Source organism: Manihot esculenta, chromosome 15, assembly GCF_001659605.2.
Source record: "Manihot esculenta cultivar AM560-2 chromosome 15, M.esculenta_v8, whole genome shotgun sequence".
NCBI classification, from domain to species: domain Eukaryota; kingdom Viridiplantae; phylum Streptophyta; class Magnoliopsida; order Malpighiales; family Euphorbiaceae; genus Manihot; species Manihot esculenta.
This window is the reverse complement of record NC_035175.2, coordinates 4,628,664-4,648,327: the sequence shown is the minus strand read 5'-3', so window position 1 is coordinate 4,648,327 and position 19,664 is coordinate 4,628,664. Positions and strand designations below refer to the sequence as shown.

Below are 19,664 nucleotides of genomic sequence, written 5' to 3'. Positions count from 1 at the left end.
AAAATGAACTACTCAGGCGTGAAATTTTCTACCACTTGTTCAGATTGCCCAGCAACATAGTCCAAGAGTCCTTCGCCCGCTTTGTCGCCGGAAGATTCAGTAGCCGGTGGAGAGGTCTTGCCGAAGAAGACGACAGCAACAAGAAACAGAGCTGTGGAGAGAAACAGAGGCCAGAAGTAGGCCAAGATCGTGACAAAACTTGGTGCTAAAAAGATTAGAGTTGCAAGTACAAGAGAGATGATGAGGGAGAAGAAGATATGATACTTGTACTGTATGATCTTTTCTTGCATCTCCATGGTAGAGGTACTGGTGGGTGGAGGTGGAGGTGGTTTTTGCAGAGGGGAAGAAGAGAGAAGGGGAGATTGATGTAGGAATTATCGGAAGGTGCACATATCTCTGAGAGGAAATGCTTTGTTGTGCTAGGGGAACCCTAATTTTTTATCACTCTACTGAGTCTGTAACTCAGATTGTTGTCTCTTTGTTGATGCCGAGAAAAGTTTGTTTCCTAAAGTGCCCATCAATAGAAACACCCACTTTGTATTTAGGGAATATTTTTCTATATATGTTTTTATTAACACTACTAAAATTTTTATATATAACTTTATCAATTTTTTTTTTAATATTGCTAACAAATAATAGAAAATTAATTATTTTTTAAAAAATATATATTTTTTAACACTACCGGGATTTCATAATACTGCCTAGTTCATATGCAATTTCTTTATTAATCGGCGAACTATGTTATTAAGTAGCCTGGGCCATGGCCCACGAGCGCGGCCCAGCCACAACACCAGACCGACTAGCTTAGCTGTTGATCATTGCTAGAGTAGTTTCCTATGGACTTTGAGGCGTGCGTCTGCAACCGCCACAATGGCTCCTCTGAAAACCAAAGGAGCCGTTGTAGCTGCGATCTCCGTGTCCGTGGCTGTGCTCTCATACATGCTATGCAAATACAAATCCAAGAAGAAGAGTTTTCCCCTCTCTAAGAACAAGAAAACGAGAAATGGGCTCGTTTATGCTGTGGGTAACACTCCCATGATTAGAATCAATAGCCTCTCTGAAGCCACCGGTTGTGAAGTAAGTTTGCTGCTTCGTAAGATTTCCATTTCTAATATGTAATCCATGGAATTTTGCTGAAATTTAGTCTTGAATGTATGGTAAATGATGATCCTTATTAAGCTATCCTTTCTTTTTCCCTTTGTTCTTATGGTCTTCGTGTTATATATGAGCGATGATTCATGAAGGTATGCTCTTGTAAATGCATCTGTATATAACATATGCAATTTGCGATCATATGCTCTTGCTCTTGATATTTCTTTCCTAGCTATGATGTTGATTTTTCGTCAATTTATTAGTCGATTCTGAAGTCAGAAATTTCCAATCACTCTTGCTTCTATCTTCTCTCTGATAAGCTTCCTTCATTTTTTCTTTGGGGCATTGTGCCTTAAGCTTTTGTTTTGATAAGTTTTTCATTCTAAATGGTTCTTCTTTATGCAGATTCTTGGCAAGTGCGAGTTTCTGAATCCAGGGGGCAGTGTGAAAGACAGGGTTGCTGTGAAAATAATTGAAGAGGTAAACTATTGGAATGTCTTCATCAATTATAACAATTTGAAGCTGGAATAATTATTTTCAGGTTTTTGGCATGTAGATGAGGCTGCAGATTGAATAACTTTGGGCTGTGTAGGATAGGTCACAATAGTTATGACTTTCAAGGTTTTTTGTTCCCAATTGTAAAAGAAGTTTTTTTCTTTCTTTTCTTTTAATAGAATGCACTCACAAGCATGGTACTGCCATGTAGCTTAAGCTAATAGTTAACTTTTATCTCCAGACTTATATGGCTGCTCAAAGTTATTTTTTGAGATTGAAACTAGATGGTTTAAACTTGGATTTTCCATGACAGGATTCTTGAAAATAAAAATCTAGAAGACATGATGATTTTTAGTTATTTTGAATGGTAAATGGGAACTTATGCCACAATTTCTCATTGGATCAAGTCTTGTCTTCTCATGTTCCACAAATTGCCATTTTAATTTTGCAACAGAAACACGCCTAATTCCTTCAGTTAGTTCCATAGATGTATGTAATTTTGCTTATGTGGCATGCCCTTATTCCCCCCAATCCATGGTGCTGTACAGGCTCTGGAGTCTACACAGCTATCCCAAGGTGGAGTAGTTACTGAGGGAAGCGCTGGAAGCACAGCTATCAGCCTTGCTACAGTGGCTCCTGCTTATGGATGCAGATGCCATGTGGTTATCCCAGATGATGTTGCTATTGAGAAGGTATGAATATGAACACATTACTCATTTTATATGATCCCATGCCACCACGTTCAGGGTTTTTGTCGCTATACTGTTTGTGTAGCTACATGTGCTTCAAAGGTCGATAATTATTATATGAAGACTGAATGGCCTGTAGAAATACTGTTAGATAAGAATTTTTGAAAATTTTATTCATTGATCAATCTTCTTGTTATTGGTTTGTAGCTTTGTGCAAGGGATACCTTATATCATACAGAACTGGGGTGAGGTTCAGAGGAAGGGCAGAATAAACTTACTTTAGAGTTTGCCATGAATTTTTTCCAAGGGTTATTTGGAAAATTTTGTTGTTGTGTGCGTGTGCATCTGAGAGAGAGAGAGAGAGAGAGATAGTTTTCTTCTTCTGAGTGCTTCTACACCTGAATCCGCTTTTCTGTTCCACATTATTTTTAAACCACTTTCATATTCTGCGGCAACCTAAATTTGTTTCTCATGACACTTTTTTTTCTAGTCTCAAATCCTTGAAGCTTTGGGAGCTACTGTTGAAAGGGTTAGACCAGTTTCAATTACACACAGAGACCACTATGTCAATGTTGCTCGGCGAAGGGCATTAGAAGCAAATGAGTTAGCATCAAAGCTTAGGAAAGTTGATCAAATTGATGGAGACTCAGGGCAACTTAATGGTTATAGATCTGATGGAGAAAGACAAGGTTTGGTTTTCTCAAGATATTGCAATGGTGGTTTCTTTGCTGATCAATTTGAAAATTTGGCAAATTTTCGTGCCCACTATGAGGGTACTGGTCCTGAGATTTGGGAACAAACCTGTGGCAATTTGGATGCATTTGTGGCAGCTGCAGGCACTGGGGGGACTGTGGCGGGTGTTTCTAGGTTTCTGCAGGTTAAACTCTCTTCTCGCTTTAATTTTGTCCTTTAGGTGTGTTGGGATAATATAATAAAATCTTATACACTCCGTTTGGCATGATTCATTTAGCAAGAAAGAAATTCAAATGAATTCTTCCAAAATCATGCATGATTTTATTGTATTTAAAATGATAATTTTGTAAGTTAGAAAAAAAAAAAGAAATTTTACATTCCAAACATGAAATTTGATAGAAAAGAAATGAATTGAATTGAATTCTTATGAAACCTTTGATTCCAAACAAGGGGATAATGTTTTGTACAGGAAAAGAATTCAAATATCAAGTGCTTTCTCATAGATCCACCTGGCTCTGGTTTGTTCAATAAGGTAACAAGAGGCGTCATGTACACTAAAGAGGAAGCTGAAGGGAAAAGGCTAAAGAATCCATTTGACACAATAACTGAGGGAATTGGAATTAACAGGGTAACACAGAATTTTATGATGGCACAACTTGATGGTGCTTTTAGAGGCACAGATAAAGAGGCTGTTGAAATGTCAAGGTCAGTCCTCTCTCCATACTTGTTACCTCTTTCACTACTTTTCTGCTTTAGAAATAGGTGGTTAAGGAAATAGAAAGTGGAATAGATGTTACCAACATCCTGGTGGATAAAATGGTCTACTGCACGTCTTTGCTGATGCCTTCCCCACTATTTGTTCTTATTTACCTAACAGTGGAAGTTTTTTAGTGGTATGGTTGTATTGGAAAAGATTACGAAATAGTCCTGCCTTTGGCATTTTTCACGAAATGGCTTGGCTCAATACTTGATACTTATACTGTTGCCTGGTAGTTCCATGTCTCACTGTCTTTCTATGGCACCTGAAGAATGATTCCTAAGGATGGACAAAAAAATGTATTTAGTTTTTTATCCAATGGTTCACAGTGTTCACCGCATATCTAACTTAAATTTATTCTCAGGTATCTTTTAAAAAACGATGGTCTCTTTCTGGGGAGCTCTTCAGCCATGAATTGTGTGGGGGCTGTTAGAGTTGCGCAGTCGATTGGTCCTGGTCATACAATTGTAACCATTTTATGCGATAGTGGGATGAGGCATCTTAGCAAGTTCTATAATGCTGAGTATCTGTCACAGCATGGTCTGACACCAACAGCAAATGGTTTGGAGTTCCTTGGCATCAAATGAAAGAATTGGATTGCTTAAGATCTTTGTCCAGAGTTAAAGGAGTGTAATGCAACCATGTTCATTTGCAAAGTTCTACCAAAGCTGTCCTCTGAATGTTTGATCTGAAATATTTTTGGCGATAAGATTCTGAAGCTGTGACGTTAGGTAGATTGATCACCATTCTTTTATAAGGATTAGGAAATTACTTGTTACAGAGTAGAGCATACAATGTCGATAATTATTACTTTTGGTCTAGTTGAGTTTGAAACACCGTTGGTAATGAAATCTCTGTGCCTTGCATTCTCTCTTTGTTACCTTAATTCGAGCATCGCAATTTTTTCCCCAAGGTTAAAAACTTCCCAGCAAACTAGTTGTGGATTTAGCGCTGGGCTGATGTTCTGCATTCGATTCTCGGTTTGAAATATAAAAGAATGATGACCATTGACAGAATCCAAAAGTATTAAATTTTGCAATATAAACCCGGTTAAACTATTGCAGAAGCTTCGTAGAAACACAAGCATCACATAACATAACAAATGTTATCCTAAACCTAAACCTAACCTAAACCCTAGCATCAACCTCAGCTACAGAATGAGAAAATTTACAACAATTTTACCTTTCATAGATTGTCTGGCCTATACTTCAATATCTATACTTCAACCCTTTATGGAACCCATGGAAAGGTCAATCTCAATCAAGTTATCTTCCTCATTCACGTCATTAATATCTGCCAATAGCTCCATCAGGCCTTCTTGCCTGAAAATGGATTCAGGTAAGTACTCTGTCTGCAGTTTTTCCTCGGCACTTTCGTTCAACTCAACGGAACTATAATCTGGAAAACTGATTTCAATGAGATTATCATCTTCATCTTCATCCTCATCAGAAGATAACGAATTTTCAGAGGTTGCTACATTTTTACCCACATTATTGAAAGACACCCAGTTGAGCTCAAAATTGTCGCTTTCTGAGAAATCATCACCACTTTCACTAGCTGACGGGAAATCTGTCGATTCAACTTGATACTCATGGTTGTCCCCAACTTCACATTGCTGGGCAGCACTGCACAGTGTAACAGCTTCCAGTTCTGGATTTAGGTTCTGTTCAACTTCATTTTCAAGTAGGTTCTTATGACGACGCATCGAAACTTCATCATCTTGGGTTGGATTCTCAACAGCAATCACCTTTATCTTTGAGAACGTGAGGATGAGAATGGTTGATACAAGCAAAATAGAGATCGTTACAAGTAAAGGAGAGAAGCCAAAATTTAGGAAACAAATGAAGATTAGAGAAGGAACAAAAACTGCAAAAAAAAGCAACGAGAGTTTGAAGTAACACTGTGAAGAAGAGATTCGACTCTCAGCTGGTTTTCCCATTTTTCCAGGGATCAGAAACAGCTTTCTGAAATGGCTAAGAAGCAAGAAGCAGATCTATACAAAAACAGTGATGAAGAGATCGTTTTCTGTCTAATGTTTTGACAGGAAACAAACACGTGTTAAAGAAACAAGAGAGAAGAGCTGGCCCTTGTGAAATTTCTTGCACGGAAATCGAGGTGCTGTTTCCCTCTTGCAGAGCTCCTACTTGAATTAAAAAACAAAACTGGGCTTTACGTTTCCCTCTTATCGCTGAACTGTTTGTTCTTATCTGCTACTAGTTTCTCTTGAAAAATCCAAAACTAACATTTCTCGAACTCAAAGCTCTGGAATTGCCGAATCCATGTGCCAGTGCAACACATATGTGCTCTCCACATGGCCCCATCAAACACAAAACTCATTAACCAAAAACCTGCAATACTTTACAGTGTCCTTTTACTTCTCAAACCCTTTTCACCCACAATCAAATGATCCTAGCCGTTGCTCAAATTCTATCAACAAGTTGAGTAAAGATCAATCCTTTAATAGTCAAAGTAAAAAGCCATTGCTGCAAAATTTGTCAGGAGCATAATTACCAAAAGAGCACAGTAACAAGTCATGATGTCCCATTTTCTGTTGTCTGTAATTACACCATCAAAAAGTGATGATATTATTATAGTTGTCCATGTTCTGCTACTGCACGCCCTCGAGGGTGTAAACTCCGAATGGAGTCCCATTTCGTTGATGAGATCTTCTGGCTGGTAATGCCGTTGCCAAGCAAACACAGCAGTTGACCAGTGAAATAAAATGGTCAGGTTCAAGGCAGGCACTGTGGAATGACAATAATGCATTGCGGAGTAATAAGCATTATCCGTGATGTGCGATTATGTGGGTTTGGCTTGTTATTTAAGGATGAAATCAACCACTCGGCTTTATGGTATTGGTTGGTTGAAGGCAGGAACAGTGGACAAGAAACAAAAGTAATGTTGCTGATCTTTTGACCTTGCAAAGGTTGCCTTAATCATCTCATCGGGGATCGTGCAATTGATGTAATAATGTTTTATGGACTGTGGATAGCACGTAGTTTCTTCTTTCTTCTTCTAGCAGTTTGCAAAGTTCTCCATAAAAAAATGATAAGCATGGAGGTCTTGTGATTTCGACGCCATTATCATGGCAATTTTTCACCAACTTCATCTCTGCAACTTCAATGCATAGTTACAATTTTATTTAATTATTTATTTTTGAATATTAAGAAAAATATAATTAATATAGCACAAAAGTTTATATACACAAGAAATTAAAGTTGAGAATATTAAGAAAATATAATTAATATAATAATTTTTATATTATCTTTAGTATGATATTTATTAATATCATTTTATTATTAAAATATTTTAAAAAATAATATATTTTATTTTTGAATATATAATAAATAGAGAATATTACGTAGACAGTAAACAAAGTATCATTTAAAAATGAAAAATAGTAACAAGTCTTTTTTTTAAAGGAGTACATTATTTAAAAAATTAAAATTTTTTTGTGCTAATTACCATTCCTTATGGAAACAATTTTGTCGACAGGAAATGTTTAATCATAAATAGCATAATAATTTATAATTATATATTTGATGAACAAAAGTATAAAATTTAAAATATAATGATATTTATGAAATGGAATTTATTTTTTTTTTATCGAAAATGAAATGGAATTTATTCATGATGATGTTATGGTATTCTTGAAATCAGACCGTCGAATACAGGTCTGTCTTCGAACTTGAAATCACGACCGTCTATTAAACTGCGCGAATATTAGCAGAATGACGACTCTGCCCTCGATTCTACATAACTTCAAACCCATGTTCAAAAAAAGGTTGGGGCAATTCCGGTAAGAAAAATTCTCGAACCAATTACAACCATTAACGCAGAGAGCTTTCTAGTTTCTACTTTGTAGGGTTAGGGCTTTAATTTAATTATTTTCTGTGCAAAATTTGGAGATTCTTAAGGTTACAATATAAATTAAGCTGCCTGCGATAGTTTACGATCACAGGTTTTCTCTCACTTGGGTTGCGAGCTGGTGAAATTTTCAGTCTGGCCTGATCTCTTCTGGGCTTTAGCGCCCTGTGGCTACTGATATCGATGATCGTCAGCGTCCCATGGACCACCCTCAATCGCACAACACTCCCGCAGTCAACAATGAAGAAGATGAATGGGGTATTTTCCTCACTTTCTTTCCTTTCTGTTTGGTTCCCGAGAAAAAAAATGTGAAAAAAGGTTGACATATTTATGGCCTATTTTAAGCTTTTAATTGTGCTCAATTAGGCATCCGATTAGAATCGTTGTCTATGGCAACTAAACGGGTTCGCTAGGGTATCGGATTTCGTTTCTTGTAATTATGATTCGGGTTATGATTCTGAATGTGGCGGTTATATGGTAACTTGGATTTTCTTTTTTAATATCGTGCCGTCAGTTTGTTTAGAGTTTATTGTTTTCACTGCTTTTTAATAGTATTATTATTTTTTTTAATTTGTCAAATTTGTTACCATCCAAATTCATGAGAATTTTTCGAAGCATTTACAGTTGCTTAGTTGATCAGAAGTTTTGAGATTGAATTTGCACTTTTATCCTTCTCCATTCCACAAATATTATCCTACCTGCGTCCTTGCTTCATAACACCGTTTAAGAAAAGCAAGAGAGGGATGTAAACGACATAAATTTGAGCTTTTTAAATTAGTTGTTTCCAGTGATTGTCCCTGTGATTGATACTAAGTCTTCTATAAGTAACTCATAATAAAGTTGAAGAGGTAATATAGAAAAAGCTGAGAACGATTATGCTTTGACTTTTGATAATTGGAATGAATAAGAGAGGGAGCAGTTAAGAAAATTGGGAAGTGAGTGGTGGAAGTTTATTGGTTATTGAAATTAGAGTATTCATATGAAGAAAACAGGTGTAAACCAGGAAAGTTCTGTTCGTATGAAAATATTATTTGCTTATAAAATGGATGGAACTATTTTTTGTGCCACATGGCAATCAATTACATAACAAGTGTTGCATCCAGTGCTTGCAATACAGCAATTGTTGCTTTGGCAGTAACGATTGTTGCTTTGGCAGTAACGTTACTTTGTTATAGGTGGTATTCTTTTTGGCAGTTCATCAAATTTAATGGGTGATGATGTGTTTGGCTTACCAATTAAGTATATCTGTTTAAGTGGCGATCACATTTATTTACAAGCAAATCTACCATGATGGTAAGTGTGTGTAGCAGACTAGCAGGATAGTTAATTCTCTTAAACACGGGCATTTGAGGTTAGTATGATAAATGATAATGTCAAAGTTAGCAATTTAATTGTGAATATTGTGCTGTCCTTCAGGACCTGGCTAGCTGGTTCTTTCTTGCTATTGAAATATTCAGTTGGTGGTTGGTCCCATTTAGGTGTTTGAGAAGAGGCCAACAAGCCCATAGGTTGGATAAATTCTCTTAAGTTTTTACATCATGTTGTTTCCATTTGAAAGTGTGCACTCACATGTGAGAAAGAGAGAGAAATAGGAATGTGGTTTTGTTTGCTAATATTCATTTGGGATATCAAAGTGGAATTTGGTTGTCTTTTGCAATGGAGAGGTTGTTGTCTCATTCATATCATTAAAGTTTTGTTTTTGGGTGCCTTAACTTAGATGTATGTAACAATAAAGTATTTAAACTTTTATTTGCAATACAAAACTCCCTTATCTTTAATTTAAGTAACATAAGATTCCCTATGACATTTTATACCATATTTCTAGGCTACATATGTTGACATAGCAATTATTGGATTAAATATATATATTCCCTCGCATAATTTAAGGTTTATCAAAGTTAGTTAAAATTAAAAATATTAATTAATTAATTTCAGCTTTCAATCCCCTCTCTCTAGCTTACCCCTTCCTGTTGGCTCCTTCTCTGCACAGCGGTCCAGCCAGCTCCATCCTTCCCTTATGGTCCTTTTATGGGTTTTCATGGATTTATTTGCATCATGCTTGTTTATACAAAATGTTCAAAGGCACACAGTGGAAGAGTATCACCTTGAAAACAGCCTTCACATTCCCTGCCACACTTTTTACCCTTTTTTTAGGACGGATGCATTAATTTAGGGTGAGAAATCTTCTAAAGCATTTCCTATTTTGTTGTATAAAGCTAGTTTATAGATTATTTACTTGGGTGCTTTTTGATTGCATCAAACATTCTTAACTGGGTTGACTCTGTGCTACAAAAGCTCATACTTTGTGAGGAAGATCTGCTCTTCGTTGATGATTGATTGAGTGATCTACTTTTCCATGAATAGTGACTATCCATGGGCCATATCTAATATTTGTAAACTGATATTAGAGCATAATGGACCAAAGTTACATGTCTGATATTGGTGAAAATGAATTCCTATATGTCTTGCTCCAATGGGAATCAAGAAGTGGTGGCACGAGTGGTGCTTTTGATATTTCTTTTCCCTTCTTGCTTTTTCATTTTTTTTTCTAGTTTATTGGGAAACAAATGAAAATAGAAGGGGTGAGTATTGAATCCATTCGATGGGCTGGAAGAGCTTGAGGATCTATGCAGAATTGAGAGTGGAAATTTGGAGAGGAGATGACGGATGGATAATATGTGGTTGCAGGAGAAAGAACAAGAAGGTTGAGAGAGAGCAAAGGAGAGAAAAAAAAAAAGGTGATTAACTTCTTACTATAAAATAATTATTTGTAATTAAATTTAGAGAGAGAAAATATAATTTTTTAATTTAACAAGTGGCAGAGCAGCAAAATAACTTGTAGACCTCCTTATTATAGATCATAGGAGGTTTTATGTTATCTCAAGTAAAGAGTGAGGAGTTTTGCGTTATTTAGTTTAGATATCTTAACATGTAATTTACCCTTTATTTTTCGGTATGAGCATCTGACAATTTCTGGAAGTTGTGGAATGAATATCTTCAAAGCTGGCAATTTCTTGACTCATGTTTTGTGCTAGATACTGATGGATTTGTGATTCCAAGCTTGGGAATAGAAGGGCCAGATCAGGCGAAGCCCGACGATTCTGTAGTAGAACCAGCAAAGCCTCCTTCTCCAAAAGTCAGCTATACTGCAGATTTAGCTTTTGTGTTTATGTACATGAAAATAATTGTGATAATTTATATTGTGTGACTGTCCGCTTTCCACAGGCTAAAAAAGAAGAAAACATTTACCTAGGACCTCACGGGGCTCCACCTACACAATCGAAGCAGCAAGAGCTGAACTCTTCCAGTCGTAAGCAGCGATTCAAGCAGAAGCTGAAGGAAGCAGACAGGAGAAATAGTGGAACGGGGAGGGAAAATAAGCTAGAGAATTTGCGGGAGCTAGTAGGTGGTGGAAAGGGAAGTAGCAATATCATGGGAAAGGGTTCTCCAAGGGACTGGTTAGACCCGCATTGCCATGAATCACAGTTGGAGAAGTGGTCCTCTCATTAATATTTATGTATCCAGTTTTACCTTGACACAGCTTCGTGTATTAATTCAAGTCTCCAAGATATTTAGAGATTTATGTATTATGACATTCACAATAATCCTTCATCATTTTGCTGCTTGTAATACACATTATGTTTTGATAATGGACCTTTCATGTCTTCCTGATCTTTTGCAAGCTCCTTTTGTTTCCTGGAGAACATGTTTTTTTTTTCTTTCTAATTTTCTGATATTTCAGTATTGAAAATTATTTTTAGCTAAATACAAGATTAAATTTATTTTAAGGATATATTTTTTTCAAAATGCGATTTTTAGATTTCTTATTAATATCATTAAACTTTTTATATGTTATTTTATTTTTTAACATAACAATTAGATAATAAAAATACTTTTTTTGAAAAATATTGTAATGGAAACATTTTTCACAAGCATGAAAAATATTTGTTACACTTTTCATATATAAATTATCTTTTTGCAAATTTGAAACTATTGTGCTGCTTTGTGGCAATAATACGTGAAAAATTATGTTGATATTAGAGTTTCTTTCCTCCATACTATATATATATATAAATATAGCACCTGCATTTTTTTTTTGTTTTTTGCGGGGTGAGGGTAAATTATATATGGCATTAAGTTAACATTTAATAATATGTTGTTTGAAAGAACATTTAATAATATATGTGTATATATATTTTAAAATTGCAAGATACGTGTTGATGGCCGCTAAATTTTGTACACTCAAATCGTAATTGAATCTTTATAAAAAAGTCTGGTCCAAAAATTATTAGAGTTTACTGTGCAAATTGATCAATTGTCACATAACTCAAATCACATCTGAACATACCGTGTCTAAGCTCATCATAGAAGAATTAGCTCCCTGACATGATGGGTCAGTGAAAAATAAATCTAATTATATCATGATCTTATTATTATAAGTGTCGGATGAAAATTAAATAGTTCTATAACACAGTGGCATGTAATACGATGGCGGTTATGCGTCACTCGAAGGCTAATCCATTATCACACAATTCAAATTACATATAAGCAGACTGCGCAGATCGAAATTCAGTTATAACACTGTCCTATGAATACAAGTGCCGAATAAAAATTAAATGGTCATTTAATAATGGTGAGAAGGCGAATACTTCTGTACGTACGGATTTATATAATAATAATAGGTAAAACTATAGTAGAATGACGGTTATGTATCACTGTAGTAGAGTGATCATTATGCATTACTGTAATAGAGTAGCCGTAATGCGTTACTAGATAATTAAAAAATAGGATAAACCATCCAAATTAAAATCACCCAAACATGATTCTAACGTTTTTGGCCAGGCTAGGATTAAAATAAAGCCCCAGCACAATTAAGCCTGGTCAAGAAACCGAATACCAACCAAGCCTGCTATCACTGAACCGGAAGAGCATCAAAGTTCCCGACTTCTTCACCCAACTCATAATACAGAGTCTTGGTACACCTTAAGTGCTTTAAATTGTCGACGGGAGTCTTTTGTGCAATTACACTGATGGGATAAGTATCAACATTGTGAATAAATAATTTATATTAAACTAAATTAATTTATGGATTCATATTTGAAACTTTGATGATCTCAATTAAAGCCTTTTCAATATCAGATTAAAAAAAATATTAATATAAGCTCAGTGATATGTATATATATATATATATATATCTTCTAGAATACAAATTGCTACGTGCCATTGAATTAGAAAATGGAGCCAAGGGAATCATGACAATTGTTTTAGTTTTTTTTTTTTAATTATTAATTTACTTCTTCAATTTTCTAACTTCAGGGCCCACCCTGCAAATGCTAAAGATGCCAACTTTCTGATGCGGTCGAATATGGAATCCCAGCCGTTTATCGCTGGGATACTCCTCTCCCAAAACAAATTCTGATCCGTCCATCTTGACTTTCTCAATCTCTCCCCCACATCTGAAACCTTCGTCCTACGTGGCATTTACCGCATTTTAAATCCGGATTTCAAGTCCGACCTATAAATATATCCATCCGCAATAAAGCCCCACCTTCTTTTTAATTTCTAGTTTCTGAATAGTTAGTCACCAGAAATCGAACCTTAAAGATGTGCCCCCAGTAAGACAGAGTCTGATTTAGTCCAAGAGCTCAAAAGACTCTGCTTTCTTAAGCTTTCAAATCCACGCGTTAGGGCTCTTAAATCTCTGTAAGTTTCAATTGTGTTTCGTTTCTCCTCCTTTACTTTCCGCTTCTCATGCTTTTCTTTGGGTTTCATTTCATTTCATTTTATTTTATTTTTCAAATGTCGTTGTAATCATGGAACAGAATTGCTTGTTTTGAGGTTAGGGTTTGCTTGCATGTTCCTTTTGGGTTGGGAAATGTTGAATTTTCATTTCGTCCCTGTTGGTTTTTGGTATGCTGTATGTTAAATTCAATTTCCTACGTTTTCCTTAATTCAGCTTAGTTTTCACGCTTCCTCTGTAACAACCAGCGACATTAACGTAGCATTTCAACTTCTCCCCCTTACTGTTTCCTCTGTTTTCCCTGATGGACAACACAGAATTTTTCTGTACGTTGTAACATTTGCCATATGTGAGGGCCCAGCTTTCATTTTCTCTGTTTTGGAATTTGTTCAAGCTGTAAATTGCACAGCTTTGCTTGGTTCTTGTTTCTGTCGTCTGTTGGCACAATTTCTTTTTGTTTAAATTTGCTTATTAATTGTAAATATTGGTGTGATCAGAGTTTAGTTGATTTTCTATAGGTCGCTTCATTGTATAGTGCCTTCTTTTTGAATATTTCTTCAATTTTTGGTGAGGTTTTGCTTGTTGGGACCTTTTTCTTTCTTTCATTCATTTTTTTGTTGGTCAGTGGGACGGGGATGAGAGAAAAGTTTTTCGCTGGACTTCTAGAAATGAAGATGTTGCTTGTAACTTGTTCCTATGGAAAATTCATGGTGATTATTATCATCTGTAGAAAATATCATGCCTTACAACTGAAGTAATTTTGTATAGTAAAAGAATTCCTAGGAGTATTATCTGTCAAACAGTTTATAGTGCAAGTGGTTCTGAAACTTTTTTCCTTATTAAAAATACGATAATTATCTGTTGGGATTTGTTAATGCATCTGAATTTTTCTAATCCTTTTTTTCTTTTTGTCAACTTGTGGATTAAGTTTCAACCTTTCTCTTAGCAAAGTTGATTTTTTTTTTCTTTGAGTACAGTTCCTATTATCCAAGTTAAACTGTATTTTGAGCGAAGAAGAGGCTGCTTTTTGTTGTAGCCTTTTCATTAGTCTGGTTTGCAAATGGGCAAGGAAGAAACGGCTACTGAAATTCCTGAAGTAGTTGAAAATGGGACTAATGCATTAGAGAAATGCAGTAAAGTTGTGACAGAGAAAAAAGAAAAGGAAAGTAGTGAATTGAAATCAATGGATGAAGATAAAGTTGATAGTGAAAAAGCTGAGACTGAGAAGATGGATGAAGACCCCAAGGTGAATGAAGAAAAGGAGAGTAAAGAAGAAAAAGAAAAGGAAGATGAAGAAAAAGGAAATGAGGAACCCATAACTGAAGTAGAGGAAGAAAAAACTGAATTAATAAAAGAAGAAACTGGGTCAAAAGGTGATGCAGAAGTTGAAGGAAATGAGGAAAGCAAAGAACTGGAGGAGAAGGTTGACAGGTCTGAAGAGAAAGAAGAGAAGACAGAGCAAAATGAGGATAAGGGTGTAAAGAAACGTGGTAGAGGGAGGAGTAGTGGGGAGAAGAAGGTTGTCAGGGAGAAAGGTGAGAAGAAGGAGCCTGAGCCAAGGACTCCTGCCTCTGACAGGCCACAACGGGAGCGCAAATCTGTTGAAAGGCTGGTGGCATCTATTGAGAGAGATGCAACCAAGGAATTCCATATAGAAAAGGTGTTCATTTATTTTTTTTTTCTTTTTCTACTTATTTTTCAGATTGCATTTCAATGGTGAAAATCTTGATTGTACATTTATGGGGATTTGAATTAGTTCCCTTGGAAATTGCAGGGCCGTGGCACCCCACTGAAAGATATCCCTAATGGTATGTTCTATATGTTTAGTTCCTCCTCAATTGGTTACTGTGGTAGTTGAACAAGATATTTTCCCTTATTGTTTCTTTTTTCCAATCTCCATTTTGGTTTTGGTTATTAAAATAATAATATGATTTAGCTTCAGTTGGCAGTTTGATGTTTGTTTGTCTATTAATGTGACATATTATTTTCCTGGTTACCCAGAACCATTAAAGTGGCTGGCTTCCTAGTGCTAAAACTTTGTGATCTAAATTCTTCTTTAAACCACTATCATGATTACATACTTGCTTGTTGCTTCTCTTTTGTACACTTTTCAATTCAGATGGGTGTACCAAATCTGTGTCTGCACTGCACAACTTTGGATAAAGTAAATGGCCTCTAATTTCTTTTCCCCTCAGTTGCATTCAAGTTATCCAGAAGGAAGACTGATGATACCTTTAAGCTGCTTCATTCAATTCTCTTTGGGAGGAGAGGGAAGGTAATCCAATTACTATTTGACTTTATTTGTTTATGTTTATACTGCTACATACTTATGGGTACACCATAGTTAGTGACAACTTGTTTAAATGTGCTCTGTGCAAAAAAAACTTGAATATGAATTGCCTATGAAGTGGAAAAGCTAAAACTCAATTCCTACCTTTGTGCAACTTCAGTTCCTTGCTTTTGCAGGCAATTCTGATCAAGAGTAATATATCCCGTTTCTCTGGCTTTGCGTGGCATGAAAATGAGGTAAGAAATATAACATTTGCGAGATAAAGTGAGAATTCCTTAAATGTGAGTATTTACAGGGCTTAGATCTATTAGTTCATCATTTTCCCATTAATTGTTTGGCATGATATTTATGTTGGTATTTTCAAGGATTGTTCTCGATGATCTGCTATTATTGCAGGAAAAGCCAAAGATGAGAGTAAAAGAAAAATTTGACAAGTGTAATAAAGAAAAATTGTTGGAATTTTGTGATTTACTCGACATACCAGTGGCCAAGGCAACTACAAAGAAGGTAAATTGCTCATCTTCCATTACATTTAATGCCTCAATTCTCCAATGAGGTAGTTTTGAGCTGTCTTCTCTCCAACGCTAGTAAACATTTTACTGGCTAGTGAGATAATCTGCTTTGTTGTCTTTTTGTATTGTTATGTATCCATGTAAAATAATCAATTCAATGATTTTACTGATACACGTTGTGAATAGGGCTGAGCAGAATCCGGTTCAAACCGAAAAAACCGATTGAATCGAACCGATTTGAAAATTTGATTCGGTTTTTTATACATTTCGGTTCGGTTCGGTTTTAAATTTCAGAAATTCCGGTTATTTCGGTTCGGTTCGATTTTTATCAGAAAAAAACTGAAAAAACCGAACCGAACCGATTAGGGATAATAATATGTTTTTTCAATAATATAGAGAAATTAAATTATATTAAAATTAAAATATTTTAATTAAATTTTAAAATACTAAAAATAAAGAGTAAAAAATTAAAATAATATTAAAAATCGAAACCGAACAGAACCGAATCAGACCGGTTCGGTTCGGTTCGGTTTCTGACCAAAATCGATTCGGTTCGGTTTTCATAAAAACTAAAATTTCGGTTTTCGGTTTATTCGGTTCGGTTCGGTTTTGAACCGAACCGACCGAATGCTCACCCCTAGTTGTGAATATTCAGGCAAAGCTGCAGATAACAATCTCACTGACATGATTATACTTGCAAGTTACAAAATGTTGAGTTTTGCATCATAATGTCCAATGCTCCTTGCATAACCTCTAATTGCTTTATGATGCATTAGTTTCTGGTGCTCTGGCAGCATATTCTTGCATCCTAAAAGTCAAGGTTTGCTTTTCACTTATGCTTTCCAAATTGATTTTGAAATGTGCATGCAGGAAGATATTGTAACAAAGCTGATAGACTTTTTGTTGGCCCCTCATGCTACAACTGCTGTGCTACTTGCAGAAAAAGAAAAGGTTTTTAGCCCCTTTTTCCTTCATTTCACACAAGTTCAACATCTGTGATATGGCATCTTTTTGTACTGAGGCAAAGTTTTATCTGATCATTAGGCAACTAAGAGCAAAAAGCGCAAGAGAGGGACCAAAACCTCAGCCTCTGGGAGTGTGTCTTCAACAAGTTCAGCAAAGGTACTTTTCTGGTTGGAGGGTCCTTTTGGATTTTAATCTCTTGATCAAGTATATATTGAATATCCCATTGACTTTGGGGAGAGCAGAGCTCCGGCTTATAATACCATGCATTATTATTTGTATGTTCCTATTTATTGTTTCTAATTTTTCTTCATTTGCTTTCATGTTTGGCATATTTCACAGAGTCGAAAAAAGGCTGAGGATGCCTCAAAATATGATAAAAAAGATACATCTGATACAGAAGAGTCGGAAGAAGAAAAAGAAGAGGAGGAAGAAGAAGAAATAAAAGAGGAAAATGACAATGGTCTTCCAGAGAAATCTGATGCTGAGATGCCTGAACATTCTGAAAATGAGTCTGAAGAGGAATCTGAAGAAGATGTTGATAAACATAAAAGAAGCTCAAGAACATCTAGAAAGAAGGAATCTACTGGAAAAGCTAAAACTAGGAACCTCACAATTTCCATTAAATGCAGTCCTCCACCAAAAGCCTCGCCTAAAAAATCTTCATCAAAACATGCAGAAGTGGATGATGATAGTGACGGAACTCCAAAAATTTCATCAAGGAAGAAGAAAAATGATAAAGTAGCAAAGGAGAAGTCCTCAACTCCTAAAAAATATCCTTCCAAAGAGAAAGCAGGTAATTTTGTTCCCCTGCCCCTCTCTTCTTAAGTTGGTACTTCTCACTGATACATGGAAATGCTGGTCTATTTGAATCAAAGATCTTAAACATGTGAAACTTTTCCTTTTCTTCAATATCTTAGACATATGAAGATCAGAAATTCTTAAGTTCCCTTTCTCAATTTAATGCTCAGTGCTGTAATAGAATAAAAAGTGAGTATACATTGAGGGCTACATTCTTAAGTGTACTGAGAAATCAGTTTTGTCTTAACAAGGTAGAAGGACTGCAAAAGGGAATGAGAAGGCTGAAGTGAAAGAGGATAAACTGAAGCCAACTGATGATGAGCTTAGAGATGCCATATGTGAAATCCTTAAGGAGGTGGATTTTAACACGGTATGATGTAATGTTAGTAGTTTACTACTATTATAATTGGTTTGCAGTAAAATAACAGTAAATGAAGCAAGATAGATTGGCCATTGAACTTTAACTAATATAGCCTACTAATTGTGACTTAGCCCATGTGTGCTGTTGTAAGATACTCCTTGACATATCATAAGGGCCTCTATTTATGATTGTTATTAGATCTATTCCCAGGAATTGTTCAGAGTTTTTGCTTTGGATGACCTTGCTTCATTTCTTGTGTGCTTCACAATTGGATCTATATGCTATTTAGCAGCATAACAGTTTTGTTTAATGATCCCAAGCAATATTGTCTTAGCAATTGAAGTGCTGTTTTTCTTTTTCTGTAGAATGGGCTTGATGAATTTTAATTTTGTTTATTTGTTCTGTTTTGTTCTAATCAAATTGTGTTTATTTGTTCTAATTAATGTTATCACAAAATTAACCTGTAATCTGCTTTTGCAGGCTACATTCACTGACATTCTGAAGCAACTTGGTATGTTTTCTTCACTTCCATTGTTTGAATATCGGTTGTGATTTTTCTTTTTTAAAGTAAGTAAGATGGTCGGAACAGCACTAATCTTAATTTTAAAATGTTTATTCCTTACCAGACATTTAACGTATTTAAACTTTGCATTAATGATCTGGACATCATAAATGGTATTGGTCAAAGTATGGCACAATGGTTGGTTTGCTGGAGAACTTTTGTTTTGTGGAAAAGCTATTTGCAGTTCATTAATTCTATAGTTAACGTGATCTTCATTGTTTATGTGTTGAAAAGGTCTTTCATGTATCAGGTTGATAATTTGATGTGCATATTAATCATGGATTTGTACGGAAAGCTTTTCTTTGGCAGTGTTCACTATAAAACAACAACAACAACAATAATAATAATACTATTAATCCCTTTCTTTTCAACTTTCTTCGCTTGGTGGTATTCCTTGTTGGCTGAAAGATATCTGGGTGCTTTTCAGCTCGGCGATTTGATACTGATCTGAGCCTAAGAAAGTCATCTGTCAAACTTATGATCCAAGAAGAACTTACCAAACTAGCTGATGATGAAGATGGAGATGATGATGCTGAGAAGGATGAAAACCAACCTACTGGTCAAGAGGTTGAAGCCTGAAACTTGTATCATGGGATGATGACTGCCAGAAAATAGTGTAGCTACATGTATATGTTTATCTCAGTAGTTGTGCGCGCATGTAATACTAGGTTTGTTAGCAAAGCCAGTTATGTAATTTAGCGTTAGTGTTTAATCGACTTGCAAAGCAAAAACAAGTGTTTATTAGGAAATGTAGAGCAGGTGAAACTACTTGGATCTGTAATCAATGATAGCTCATGTTGTGTACACTTTAACAGAATACATAAGGCTTTTCTTTTGGTTCC

The 19,664-nt window shown here is 35.6% G+C and overlaps 4 protein-coding genes across 10 annotated transcripts; 3 read left to right on the top strand and 1 right to left on the bottom strand.

The window, feature by feature from the left end:
* The first annotated feature begins 827 nt into the window (after positions 1 to 827).
* On the top strand, positions 828 to 4,592 carry LOC110602566 (cysteine synthase 2). Its single transcript, XM_021740115.2, has 6 exons — positions 828 to 1,077; positions 1,498 to 1,572; positions 2,136 to 2,279; positions 2,767 to 3,153; positions 3,439 to 3,674; positions 4,091 to 4,592. Exons 1-6 carry the CDS (start codon positions 871 to 873, stop codon positions 4,311 to 4,313), a joined length of 1,272 nt encoding a protein of 423 aa, XP_021595807.1. The 5' UTR covers positions 828 to 870; the 3' UTR covers positions 4,314 to 4,592.
* Positions 4,593 to 4,733: 141 nt separating this feature from the next.
* On the bottom strand, positions 4,734 to 6,503 carry LOC110602567. The gene has a single exon (XM_021740116.2). The coding sequence runs from the start codon at positions 5,663 to 5,665 to the stop codon at positions 4,949 to 4,951; it is 717 nt and encodes a 238-aa protein (XP_021595808.1). The 5' UTR covers positions 5,666 to 6,503; the 3' UTR covers positions 4,734 to 4,948.
* Positions 6,504 to 7,505: 1,002 nt separating this feature from the next.
* LOC110601865 lies at positions 7,506 to 11,267 on the top strand. Of its 2 annotated transcripts, XM_021739237.2 has the most exons (3): positions 7,506 to 7,851; positions 10,629 to 10,729; positions 10,819 to 11,267. In XM_021739237.2, the coding sequence occupies exons 1-3, from the start codon at positions 7,794 to 7,796 to the stop codon at positions 11,101 to 11,103; spliced, it is 444 nt and encodes a 147-aa protein (XP_021594929.1). In that variant the 5' UTR covers positions 7,506 to 7,793; the 3' UTR covers positions 11,104 to 11,267. The 2 variants fall into 2 exon arrangements, with proteins under 2 accessions (XP_021594929.1, XP_021594930.1); XM_021739238.2 differs by lacking the exon at positions 10,629 to 10,729 and having other exon boundaries at positions 7,513 to 7,851.
* Positions 11,268 to 13,137: 1,870 nt separating this feature from the next.
* Positions 13,138 to 19,664, top strand: LOC110601393 (ABC transporter F family member 4). 6 transcript variants are annotated; one of them, XM_043951020.1, is made up of 13 exons: positions 13,146 to 13,296; positions 13,432 to 13,503; positions 14,311 to 14,993; positions 15,090 to 15,141; positions 15,529 to 15,608; positions 15,800 to 15,859; positions 16,020 to 16,130; positions 17,006 to 17,086; positions 17,180 to 17,257; positions 17,441 to 17,894; positions 18,151 to 18,269; positions 18,741 to 18,771; positions 19,250 to 19,664. In XM_043951020.1, the coding sequence occupies exons 3-13, from the start codon at positions 14,394 to 14,396 to the stop codon at positions 19,399 to 19,401; spliced, it is 1,818 nt and encodes a 605-aa protein (XP_043806955.1). In that variant the 5' UTR covers positions 13,146 to 13,296; positions 13,432 to 13,503; positions 14,311 to 14,393; the 3' UTR covers positions 19,402 to 19,664. The 6 variants fall into 6 exon arrangements, with proteins under 6 accessions (XP_021594199.1, XP_043806954.1, XP_043806958.1 ...); XM_021738507.2 differs by lacking the exon at positions 13,432 to 13,503 and having other exon boundaries at positions 13,138 to 13,296; positions 15,108 to 15,141; XM_043951019.1 differs by lacking the exon at positions 13,432 to 13,503 and having other exon boundaries at positions 13,138 to 13,296.